This window comes from Esox lucius, chromosome 9 (genome assembly GCF_011004845.1).
Source record: "Esox lucius isolate fEsoLuc1 chromosome 9, fEsoLuc1.pri, whole genome shotgun sequence".
Classification (NCBI taxonomy): domain Eukaryota; kingdom Metazoa; phylum Chordata; class Actinopteri; order Esociformes; family Esocidae; genus Esox; species Esox lucius.
The window spans coordinates 20,395,829-20,409,311 of NC_047577.1; the positions used below are offsets into that span (position 1 = coordinate 20,395,829).

Here is a 13,483-nt window from a genome sequence, read left to right on the forward strand (position 1 = left end):
TGCCATAGAGCCGTTATAATGTTGGATGTTGTATGGTGCACTGCATGTAATCCTGCCTCTAACGTTTACAGGGCTGAATTTTAAGTAACGACACGACTTCTCTTCCTTTACTAACTGGAATACAAACTAGAATAGTATTTGCTGGTCCAGGGTTGGTTATGGTGGAGGATAGTACTGCAACTGTCTAAAGCAAGTGTGAGGTGTCTATAAATCAATGCAAACTGACAGACTAGATGGACTGGCAAGAAAGTTTACATTTCAAACTATCGGGCAGTCTAAACAGTTTTATATAATTTCCTTTTTTAAATATTAACTTAAACTGCAGAACTCCTCTATGCTTGTATTTTGCTAGTAGTACAGTAAACATCGCAAATGGTATTAATAAGTAGAATTATTTTATTCATCTTTTATCTGGGTGGTATGTTTCTATCTGTATTTTATCTCAGAAAAAGGTCTAGGCTCAAACGTTTGGTGATGAAAACATTGAAATACATTTTAAAAAACGCATTTAAAAGTGCATAGGCCAGAATAAAGTGTGTTAGTATGTATGAAAGTATGTTGGGCTAGTGAGAAAACAAAGTTAATGTTGAGCCCTGGGGATAGGAAGGGAATAGAGCTAGGGGTCAGGGTCCCTAGTGGCTTCATTTGGAACTGGCTTGTGTTCTATTAAAGTCTGGTTAATTTAATGTGTTTCCTCTTCCTCAAGGCTGCCCAAACCTGTTCCTGGAGATCTGCTGTGCTGTAGGTTTTCTCTTCAACCCCACTTGTGACCAACCTGATTTAGCTTTTCATCCTGCTAATTATAAGAATCAGGTGTGCTATATCAGAGTTGGAGAGAATCTATAGGACAGTGGATCTTCAGGAACAGGGTTGGGCAGCCCTTCTATAGCTAACAGGTATGTCCTGTAAGCTGCTTTTGTGCTTTGTTGACATTGAAATTGTAGACCAATCACATCTTTTCTTTATCGATGTTTTCAGAGCAAGATTCCGGTGGGAATCAAGTCGGGGAACTACAATAAGGTAAGGCACTCTATCTTGATTGACAAAACGTGTCAACTCAAATGCTGTTAAACTAAAAAATACTCTCTCCAAACACTTTCAAATGAATGTGAAGACAATGTACCATATGCATTCTTGATGCGTGCGCAGAATCCAAATATAGAAGAATATGTACTAAAAGACTATTTTAGTCCATAAATGTTATTCAACCAGATAAGTCAGTTGACAGACTATTTGTTTCAAATAAATTATTTGATTTAGACAAAGTAAGTAGTAAGTAAAATTATTATACTGTTTAAATTGTTTTTAATTAAAGCATTTTAGATATGATGTAATACCATTGCTCCCTAATAAAAAAACTCAAAAGTTTCAGGAAAACCAAAACTGACATGTTTTCACATTAACTAACAAACAAACAATTATGAAACTTCCACATTTATTTTACAACCCTGTTTCTAAAAAAAGGTGGTACGCTGCTTAAAATGCAAATAACATGATGCAATGATGTGCACATTATTTATCCCTATATGGAATTGGCAATGATACAAAGACAACATTTCAAATGTTGAAACTGTGAAATGTTATTGTTTTTGGAAGAATATATGCCCATTTTGAATGTGATGCCAGCAGCATGTTTCAAAGTTGGGACAGGGGCATGTTAACCACTGAGTTGCATCACCTCTTCTTTTAACAATACTTTGTAAACATTTGGGATCTGAGGAGACCAATTGCTGTAGTTTTAAAAGTGAAATGTTTTCCCATTCTTGCTTGATACAGGATTGCAGCTGTTCAACAGTTTATGGTCTCCTTTGTTGTATTTTCCGTTTTAAAATGTACCAAATGTTTTCAATGGGTGACAGGTCTGGACTGCAGGCAAGCCAGTTTAGCACCCAAACTCTTTTACTATGGAGCCATGCTGTTGTAATACGTGCAGAATGCGGTTTGGCATTGTCTTGCTGAAATAAGCAAGGCCTTCCCTGAAATTATATTTTACGCTGGATGGCAGCATATGTTGCTTCAAAACCTGTATATATTGTTCAGCACTAATATCACCCATGCCATGTGCACTAATGCACGCCCATACCATCACAGATGCTGTCTTTTGAACTGTGCACTAATAACAAGCTGGATGGTTCCTCTCCTCTTTAGTCCGGAGGATGCAGCGTCCATGATTCCCTAAAATAATTAACATTTTTGATTTGTCAGACCACAAAAAAAAAATCCACTTCGCCTCAGATGAGCTTGGGCCCAGAGATCACGACTGCATTTCTGGATCTTTTTTGTATATGGTTTCTTCCTTGCATGGTAGAGTTTTAACTTGCATTTTTAGATGCAGTGCTGTACTGTATTCACAGACAATGATTTTCAGAAGTGTTCCTGAGCCCATACAGTGATTTCCACTAGAGAATCGTGTTTGTTTTTAATGCAGTGCTTCATTGATTGTTGGAGCGCAAGCATAGAGAATAGTGTTGTCTGCATAGAAGTGAATAACACAACTACAGTGGGGCAAAAAAGTATTTAGTCAGCCACCAATTGTGCAAATTGTTCAAAGGTTTATTTGTCATTTGCAATAACAAGTTATGGCAATGAAATGCTTGGTGTTCCTACTCCTGACAGTGCAGTTAAAAGTTAGAAAGTGACAGTAATAATAATATAAAAATAAAGAAGATAACACAATCAATCAATAATAACACTATACAAAAACCTGCATCAATAATAACAGTAGTGCAAGATATAAAGTGACAGGTGTGGACTATGGATGGAAGGGAAGAGGGGTCCCTGAGGTGAGCAGCCTTACGGCCTGAGGAAAGAAGCTGTCCAGTAGCCTGTTGGTTTTGGATGGACTACTCCTGTACCTTCTGCCTGATGGCAGCTTGGTAAACAGTCCGTGGCATGGGTGGCTGGGATCTGTAATGATCTGTTTGCTCCTCCTCCTACACCTCTCTGTAGAGATCCTGCAGGTCAGACCTTGTGATGCGCTGTTTTAATCACCCTCTGAAGTGCTTTATGGTCGAGGGCGGTGTAGCTGCCATACCAGGCCGTGACACAGCCGGACAGGATACTCTCGATAGTGCATCTGTAGAAGTTGGAGAGTATCCTAGAATCCATGCCAAATCTCCTTAATTGGCATAGGAAGAAGAGACATTTCCTGGCCTCCTTCACCACGATGTTAGAGTGATGAGACCAGGTCAAGTCATCACTGATGTTGACCCCGAGGAACCTGATGTTGTGCACTCTCTCTGCTGCAGACCCATTGATGTGTATGGGGGCGTGGTCTCCCCGCCGCTGCTTCCATCTGATATTGAGCTGGAGGTTGTTATCCTGACACCACGAAGTCAGTGACCTTACTTCGTCTCTGTAGGCTGACTCGTTGTTGTCAGAGATCAGGCCTATGATGGTGGTGTCGTCAGCAAATGTAATGATGGTGTTGGAGACGTGAGTTGCCAGGCAGTTGTGGGTGAAGAGAGTACAGGAGCGGGCTCAACACACAGCCCTGGGGGGAACCAGTACTGAGAGTAAGTGAGGAGGAGGTGGTGTTGCCCATCCGCACTACCTGGGGTCTGCCCGTCAGGAAGTTCAGGATCCGTCTGCACATAGTGAGGTCGAGACCAAGATCCCTGAGCTTCACCGCTAGCTTGTGGGCCACAATGGTGTTTAAGGCTGAGCTATAGTCAATGAACAGCATTCTTACATGTGTTCCTTTTGTCCAGATGAGAGCCTGCAGAGTGGAGGGTCAGAGCGATGGTGTCCTCTGTGGATCTGTTTTGTCTGTAGGCAAACTGTAGTGGGTCAAGTGTTACAAGCGTGGAGTTTGTGATGTGAGTTTTAACTAGCCGCTAAAAGCACTTCATGATGATTGGTGTGAGTGCTACAGGGCGGTAGTCCTTCATGCAGAGGACTTTTTGCTTTTTTGGACTTTTTGAAGCTGGTGGGGACCACTGACTGACGTAGCGATAGGTTGAAGATAACAGTAAAGATTTCACCCGAATGTTAAGCTTTATATGTACAACAGAAAGAAAAGGTTATGTCGAAAGTGTCTTATATTTTTAACATTAAGTCCTGGATTCAAGTAGGAAGGTGGGCATTTTATTTTGCTCTGTCACTGATGAATGAGTGTTTGGGACTGGCTCCACTTGTTCAAGAGATGTACACTGTTAAGAGTGAAGGCTATTTCCTAAACAGTGATGGAAAGTTGTGCCTGTCTACATAGAGGACAAATAGGGGCTATTTGGAACACTGCCTTGTTTTTGCAGCTGAATAGGTACTTACCGGTCCCTGAAATCACCTATAACTTTGTCCTGTCTCCTGTGGAAGTTTCCATTGGGGGACTGGCAAATGGTTGGGTCATGTTTATTGGGCAGGAGTAGGAAGCAGAGGTATTAAACTAACTTCTCGTTCATGAGAAATGCTTGTCTTTTTAGTTGTTGCCTTAAAGCATTACGTGAACGTGATCCTGGACATGGCTTTTTGTTTGTTTTGTATAGACCCATTAGTGTCTGTTGGACATCTGGGCTGATTTGCTAGTTTGGGCTCCTAGATAGTTGAGTTTTGGTTACAAAGTCATCTTTCATAAAGAATCAGGAGGATGGAACGAGGTTTCGAAAAACATGATAAAATCTGTTTTTTTAAATGGTAGTTCTTATTGGTAAATCACCCAACACATTAGCATTGGCAAATATAAAAGCACAGTCACATCCAGGGAACGGTGTCTTCGTAGCAAGTCTGCTTCCAGAAGACCAAATTTTTTAAATTATATGTTTCAAGGACCACAGTTGAATAGCCCATTGTGGTCTGAGTGTTTTGCCACATCATCCCTCAGTGTTAGCAGGTTTGCGGTTAGCATGCCATTGAAGACGTGTCAGCAATGTTTCTTCTAAGCTGCTCACGTCTATGGCTGTGCTGCTCCTCCAGGTCTGCCGCTTAGAAGAAATACCAGGATTTGTTGACCCACAAAATAAACCTAACTGAATTTGCGCTACTAATTTCCGCTATAGTAATTATAGTGATCATTGATCAGATAATTATTATCTGAACCCTTTTTGATGCAACAAACCCTAATAACGTATCTAAAAATCACAGATTTTAACAAGATACATCTGTAATTTTGTTGTAGGCAGAGCAAGAGCCCATCAGTATAAATGTGTCAGTTTTGAACCTTAAACAGACCTGTGAGCCATAGCTTGTCAGAGCTGCCACACAGAGTGACAGTTGCGAAAGTAGAAAATTGGTGTTAAAGTCACAAAACATTACCCAGATGCTTTAATGCAAATAAGTACTGCAGGTGTCTTACATGTGAGAACATCAGTCCTGATCAAACAACTAATAACTGGCAGACTATCTCCCTCGGTAGCGCACATTAACCCACTAGTGCCTATAGAACATCAAGAAGCCAAAGCAATTAGCTAAAGTGTAGGAGGGAAAAGTAAATAAACCCTCTCAAAGTTTTCATCTGGTTGTCACATTTTGCTTTTAACTCACCAAGTCAACAAGGAAACTTGTCTGTCTGATCCTGTTGCCAATTACATCAATACCAATTAATTTGTTTGACATGAGATATGGTAGTTACATAACATTAAGGTCAGTATAAAGAAGCAAAAATCATTAAGTTTTCTATCTAGCTAACTATCAAGCAATTTATTGTTTGAACTACTTCAGTCTATTCTGCCAAGAATGCCTTACTCTGTCATGGAAAGTTTAGTCAAATGTAGCTGACTGTCTTTAAAACCTCATATGAGGTTGGTATGTAAATATTGCTATAGTTGATGTATTTTACATATGTTGTTGTCTTTCATTGAATCTGTAAAATACTTAAAAGTCTGTTCCAATCTTGAGGCAGATGTATTTTGTAGAAATAATTTGTTTCTTACTGTAAATAAGTCAATAAGCAGAAGATAGCCTAGATTGTTTAATTGTCTGTATTTTAATTATAATGTGTATTTGTTGTTTATTTTCTAAACTGGTCATTTTTGCAGATCAAGTACAAAATTATGTATGTCAGGCCCTAATGTAAAATTTTTTTGTTGAATGTAGGTCAGCCTTGAGCATGACATAAAGGCTATTGCAGGCTATATCATTTAACTCAGAATAATCTTGTTTATGAAAATGCTGTAAGATTTGTTCCATTGGTTTTGTTTGTAAAGGATAATGTATAGAATATTGCTATTAGAGCTTTGGTGCACTCACATAGCTGATGGTGGAAATGGGGCATGCAGGCAATGCCTGCTAGAGGTGCTCTGTGACTGATGATGTGGCCTTGCCACAGGAAAGGCACAGCTGGTGCTTCTGTGAAAGGTCACGATGAAACATTAACTGACTGGATTAATTATTTGTTCTTACTCCAAAAACATTGCTGTGCTGTTAGCCTATCCATTTTGTTGAGCCCTACAGGTTTTTGACTGTGCTGTTAGCCTACCCAGTTTGTTGAGCCCTAGAGGTTTTTGACTGACTTACTTTCAGTTTAAATGTTTTTATCCTGTTGCAGACATTAGGGCTCATCAAGAAAGTGCTCTGCCATGTAGGGTGCCCTATTGAAACTGAAGCATTTTTTTCAACGGTCTTAAGATTACGTTTTGGTATAATTTCTATTCTAATTATTTTACTTCTCTAATTTATTCATACAATATTAGGATGAGTCAACATCATAACATTTTCTATCTAGCTAGTTTTACAGAAAATCTATTTATTTGACTATCAAGCAGTTTATTTTTAACTACTTCAGTCTATTCTGCCAAGAATGCCTTACTCTGTCATGGAAAGTTTAGTCAAATGTAGCTGACTGTCTTTAAAACCTCACATGAGGTTGGTATGTAAATATTTCTATAGTTGCTGTATTTTACATATGTTGTCTTTCATTGAATCTGTAAAATACTTAAAATTCTGTTCCAATCTGGAGGCATTGGAACAGAATTCTATTTAGGCTCATGTAATTGTTGAAGTCATACACTATAATTTAAAGTAAGTTAACTACAAGCTAGCCTATGTTCTTTTCTGTTTCTGCATTGGTGGCCAGTACTCCCAGGTGGCCAACGACATCACAGACATAGCAGATTGTGAACAAGCCCAAGACCTGGGGGCCATAAACAGCACGCTGAGGTAAGAACACACACACATTTATACAGTGACTTTCTAAGGTAGTGAGACCTCTTCACTTTCCCCAGGGTTGTTGTGCTATAAATTTAATTCATAATTATTGAAATTGCCATCAGTCTGTCCCGAATTCTGGTCATTGTTGTGCTGAAAGATCAATATTTTCCTCAATTTGAGGTCCTGTGAACTCTGGATTCATTTTTTATTTCAGTGAACTCTGTATTGTGCTCTGTTCATCCTTCTCTCAATTCTGACCATTCTCCCAGTCCCTGCCACTGAGAAGCATACCCAAAGCTTGATGCTACCACCACCATGCTTCACCGTAGGGATGGTATTAGCCAGGTCTTGAGCGGTACCTCATTTTTGCAAGACCAGAGAATATTTTTCCTTATCCCATCTGCATCCTTAAAGTGCAGTTTGCCAAACAGAAGATGGTATGTCATATGCCTTTTACTCAGGAGTGGCTTCCCTCTAGCCTTTCTAATGTAAAGGGCTAATTAAGTGTTGCAGAGATAGTTGTCCTTTTGGCAGGTTCTCCCATCTCTGCAGAGACGAGATTAAAACGAAGGAACATTCAAAACAAATCTGGAATAAAGTTATTAAACGCACCAATCAGGAGTAGAATATAAGAACATTTCCAAGGCATTGAAAATCCCCTGGTGCACAGTAAATTCCATTATTAAAAACTGCAACAATTGCCAAGGTTCTTCACTAAAGTGGCGTTTATGAAAGAGTGGCAAAAAGAAAGCCATTGTTGAAAAAACTCACTTTGAATCTGAGTTAGAGTTTGGAGAAGGCATATGGGAAACTGTGTTCTAGTGGGAAATGATTATATGGTCTGATGAGACCAAAATAGTGTTTTTTGGGTTCTACAATAATAGCTTTGTTTGACGCAAGCCTAACACTGCACATCTTCCTGAGAACACTATCCCTACCTTGAAGCATGGTGAAGCATGATACTTCTCTGCTTTAGGGCCTGGACAGCATGTGAAGATATAGGGCAAAATAGATGTAGAAAAGTACAGCAAAGTCTACAAAAACCTGGTATTTAGGCAAAGATTAATCTTCTGGGAGGACAGTGACCCAAAAAAAAGTCCAAAACCGCACTGGAGTGTCTTAAAAACAGAAAGTTCAATGTCCTGGCATTGTCCAGTCAAAGCACAGACCATTTGAGAATATGTGGAAAAAGTTGAAGATTGCTTTTCACCAAAGTTACCTCTATTGACAAAAGTGGATGAATACTTGTGCTATAAATGATAATTTTTTTGTATTTGTAATTAATTTAGAAAAATGTGTAGATGTTATGTTATGATATATGTTTTCACTGACATGGACTTTTTTTGTGTTGTTCAGCACTTGAGAGCCACTGTACATGCGCAGGACCCTTTTTGGACTTACACCACTCAACAGACATTGTAAAACACAGTGGTTGTTTGGGATTAATAAAAACATTGTCTGGTAGCAGTGTCCGAAATTAACTTTTTGGCTCACCTGCCAAGGGGACTGGTAGATAAAAAAAATCCACCAGCCAAGTATATTTATTCCAACCAAAATAATGAATGGCCTTTTTGTATCACACAGAACAACTCAACACCACTGTCTCAGCAACATAACGTAGCCAGTCTCTTGAAACTCCTTTATCTCCAAACCTCCATTTCTCACAAAATACTTTATGTGACTTGGCCCCACCATATTGTAATAGTTTTTTAAAACAATTTCTTGAAATTCTACAAGTTCTCCAAGGATATGTTTGTTATTTTAAAGCAAATTTCCTGAAATAAAAAAAAATGTCCAATGACACTGAGAACAATGGCCCTGCAAACATTGCATACACAATCAGCATTTTAGATGTAGCAATAATAATATATCATTATTGTGGCAACCAAATTTTCTGTGAATAGACCATCAACAAAATAACATAATTTTGATTGTTTTACAGATATCCTTGTCCTATGAAATCATTTACATTTATGTTATTCAGGATCAAAATCACTTGTTTTCCTAACTAGTAATACATTACTTTTATTGTAATGTGAAAATATTGAATGAACACCTAATAAAGCCCCTACCTATCTTTTAAAGGCGTTATAACTACCTACACTCATAGTAAGAATGTATACTGTATATGCTCACGAGTCCGGATTTTATTCCTATAATCCCCAAATCAGAACCTTGTTCACCGCTATACTGTCTTTTGGTTAAATCACAGTCTCACTACTCTGGGCCACTCTGCCGGTTCAGTCACAGTCTCACTACTCTCTTGGCCACTCTGTCGGTTCAGTCACTGTCTCACTAATCTGGGCCACTCTGTCGGTTCAGTCACAGTCTCACTACTCTCTGGGCCACTCTGCCGGTTCAGTCACTGTCTCACTAATCTGGGCCACTCTGTCGGTTCAGTCACAGTCTCACTACTCTCTTGGCCACTCTGTCGGTTCAGTCACTGTCTCACTACTCTCTGGGCCACTCTGTCGGTTCAGTCACTGTCTCACTACTCTCTGGGCCACTCTGCCGGTTCAGTCACTGTCTCACTACTCTCTGGGCCACTCTGCCGGTTCAGTCACTGTCTCACTAATCTGGGCCACTCTGTCGGTTCAGTCACAGTCTCACTACTCTCTGGGCCACTCTGTCTTCCAACTCCTGCTGGCTGTCTCTAGCTTCAGTCACTGGATCACTAGTTTACAGTACTCTTTCCAAAACAAAAAAGCTTCCTTGAATTGCAGTTAGGGGGGTTATTGAAATTAATGTGATATTTTTACTTTTATATTTAACATTTTATTAAAAAGTTTTTTCTGTGAAATGTTTCGGCTTTGTTTCGGCTCACGTGGTTTCCATTCGTTGCCTGTTACTCTGGTTTAACAGGCAAAATATGAATTCATTATCTACAGTGAGGGAAAATATTATTTGATCCCCTGCTGATTTTATACGTTTGCCCTCTTACAAAGAAATTATCAGTCTATAATGACATGCGTTTTTCTGGATTTTGTTGTTGTTATTCTGTCTCTCACTGTTCAAATAAACCTACCATTAAAATTATAGACTGATAATTTCTTTGTCAGTGGGCAACCGTACAAAATTAGCAGGGGATCAAATATGTTTTTTCCCTCACTGTAGCTACCTGTCTTATTTTCCACAAAACTGAAATGCAGGCGGCAGTATTGCCACAGGCTATGGCATTGCTAACTTTTAAATGTATAGACAACGTAGCATATAGACACTGTAGAGTCTTAAGTCTGGGAGATTTGTCTAGTTTCAAATAACTTACCGTTTCACTATCAGTACAGAAACAATTATCTTACTACTGCGCAAGATCCGAAGAATGAGTTTGTTAAGACAGGATTGGCTGTCAGACAGCGAACTTCACTCCTTAGTTACGTATTCTGTAAAAGATGCATGCATATTTTGTCATCTATATAATGGGTGGATTTCAGTTTAATGCAAACATCAGCAATTTCCTCCAAGCCATCATGCCAGAAATGTTTATATATTATTATTTTTGTACAAACATTTACCTGCCAGTGTGGTGGATAGCCTTCTGAGTTTAACTTGTCAAACAGAAAATCTACCCACATTTGGCGCTTGTTGGGTGTTCATTTTGGACCCTGTCTGGAATTGGGTGGTTGTTGACATATTACTTTTGTTCCATCTCTCTACCACAGCAACTATACTAAAGAGGCCTTTGAGGACTGGGCCCGGCACGACGACGCACAGGACCACTTTTGTGAGCTGGATGGTAAAGCCCACTCTCTCTTCTTTAGTCCTCTGCCTAATACACAGGATGTTTAGATTTGTAAAATGGTGTCTATTTTCCATTCATTTAAGATCAGTGGCAGGCTAGTAATCTGTTTAGGTCTATTACAGGCACCTTTTGAGGTGTGAAAACGTCAAGCTAAGTCCGGCTTTGCGACTATCCCTACCACATTCTTTTCTAAGGTGCATTTCACCAGTGAAAGTGCTTCAGTTCGATGTTCTCTTATCCTCTGTCGTACTTTTCTTTTTGTCAGACGAGACTTCTCCCGATGCAAACTACGTGGACCTGCTCCTCAACCCGGAGCGCTACACAGGCTACAAAGGCCCCTCGGCTTGGAGGGTGTGGAATAGCATCTATGAGGAAAACTGCTTCAAGTGAGATACACACACACAGACACACACACACCACACAGAATGGGGAGACACAGTATGTGCACGTACACACAGAGCATAGACTGAAACAAAGACATCTGCGTGCAGTTAGTGAAGTAGGTTGTTTTCTAAATTATTTTGCAACAACGAGCTAGTGTTTTTGGGAACAGCTTTGGGAACGGCTAGCAGTTTTTCTAGACATCCAGTCACTGAGCGTATTCTCGTCAACACTGGCTTGTGAAAACACATCTCATTTACATGACATGGATACATAGAAATGGTATTTGGATTTTCTTTTAGTATTGATAGTATGCACATCAGTATTTCTTGTTTAAAGTAGAGACTGGCTGCGTAACCTATTGGTTTAAGGAGCAGTTGGTAGCCTAGTTGTTAAAGCATTTGACCAGTAATCAAAAGATTGCTTGACTGAATCCCAGAGCCAGGAAAGTAAAAAATGTTTGGTCTTGTCCTTGAGCAAGACCATTATCACTAAGTGTTTCTGTAAGTTGCATTGGATAAGTGTCAGCTAAATAACTATTTTTGAATAGATATTACTGTGACTCATAGTACATATTGTACTGTATGTAATCTGAGTGTAGACACAGACACTCATACTGTATCTAAATCACAGTCCCTAAGCAAGCAATGAAATGCACACTACTATATCGATCCATGATAACATGGATATAACTCTGATCTCAGGTAAATTAAGTGCTACGGTCCTTATGTGCTGCGATCCAAAACTGAGATTATATCACAACCCACGGCAAAGTCGGTACTGACGAAAGACAAACACACACACAAGATGCATGCATGCATACACACACACAACAAACAAAATAACCTTGTGTTCACACTGAAACACAAAGATAAGCCATATGTTCCCTTGACATCTCAAGCCAGTGTAAATATCCCTGCCACTTCTGTTTCCTGTTCAAGAAAGAGTCCCATTTCCGCATTTTGGGGATGTATGCCATAATGTCAGTACCATAATGCCAGATAATAGCACCTTCTGTTTGGAATTTGCAGGCCTAGGTCAGTCTACCGGCCACTTAATCCAATGGTGCCGCCCAGAGGTAAGGAATGCCCATCCAAGCCTCAGTGGAGAATTGTACCCTTTTTTCCAAATTGGTTTTAGATGGTTCCTGAAAACAGTATGGGCAGTGAGAAACTGGAATCAATGACTGGCTTTTCTTTCAAGTGCCAGTAGAAACAGCAGCTATCTTTGACCATAAAATAAGCCATTAGCCATTACTTGGCTAAAGATAGCTTAAGTTTGTTATGGTTGTTTAAAAACTGAATCATGGATTACAACATTCATTGTAAATGCTAGTTTTGTTTGAAATGCTTTTAGTATAGCCATTTACTGTATTGTTGTGAAGGATGCACCGATTATAATTTTGAGTATTGAACTTTATCTGCTGATACCAAGAACTGATCCGATACTGCAATTTTTATTTAGTTGAAGTGCTATAACTGCCTTACGAATTGTATGTCAAACAATGTTTTATAATTTCAATATTTAAGATGATGAAACTTACACCAATTTAACAACATCAAATCTTATTAAAATGTGTTAAGACACTCCAAAGTAGTGCATTTTGGGGATTTTCAATCAGCCTGGTGGGTGTTAACTAGCTGGCGTTAGCTAGCTTCAGCCAATGTTAGCCAACTTAGTCGGCTTTGCCTCTAGCCAACTTAGCTAGCATTGGCCTAAGCCTCTCTACTGTCACCCCTTGACAACTGGCTGTTTCAAGTGTCATGTGATTCTAGACTGCAGACATTATTGTTGTTATTGAGTACAATAGGCATAGCCAGCATGTTTCTGGTCTGCCCATCATCAGCAACTTACAATGTGTTTTCCGCACATTTATACTACAATTTGTTGGCTGCCTGTTAGGATTAGGGCTGATTTTAAGGTTGCACTGTTAACCTATAAATCAATACATGGACTGGCTCCTACTTACCTTGCTGAAATGATCCAGCCACAGTGTCGCTGGACCCCCCGTCTCAGTTCCAAGGTCTCACGCAGCTATACTATTGTGCTGGGGGATTGGGTCCCACTAAGTTCTCCTTCTCCACTATAAATCGTTGTTGATATAAGGAATGCATTTTCTGAATTTTCCCAGTCTCCTCCCGTTTAACACTTTAGAAGGACATGAGGTCCTGGTCCACACCTGCAGAGTACCTGGTTTGGGGGCCCGTTGCTGTTCCTGTCCTTGTCCATCTGGTCATACTTCTGACCTAGTTTAAATTTAAATAGACCCTGGATTTAGCC

General features: G+C 39.6%; 1 protein-coding gene across 2 annotated transcripts in view; it reads left to right on the forward strand.

The window, feature by feature from the left end:
* Positions 1 to 13,483, forward strand: part of ero1b (endoplasmic reticulum oxidoreductase 1 beta) — a 35,045-nt gene that overhangs the window by 9,344 nt on the left and 12,218 nt on the right. For both annotated transcript variants that reach the window (XM_010889357.5, XM_010889358.5), the window contains exons 4-8: positions 979 to 1,020; positions 7,010 to 7,092; positions 10,743 to 10,816; positions 11,088 to 11,208; positions 12,235 to 12,281. In XM_010889357.5, coding sequence (XP_010887659.1) covers positions 979 to 1,020; positions 7,010 to 7,092; positions 10,743 to 10,816; positions 11,088 to 11,208; positions 12,235 to 12,281 — 367 coding nt within the window. The remainder of the gene's footprint in view (positions 1 to 978; positions 1,021 to 7,009; positions 7,093 to 10,742; positions 10,817 to 11,087; positions 11,209 to 12,234; positions 12,282 to 13,483) is intronic.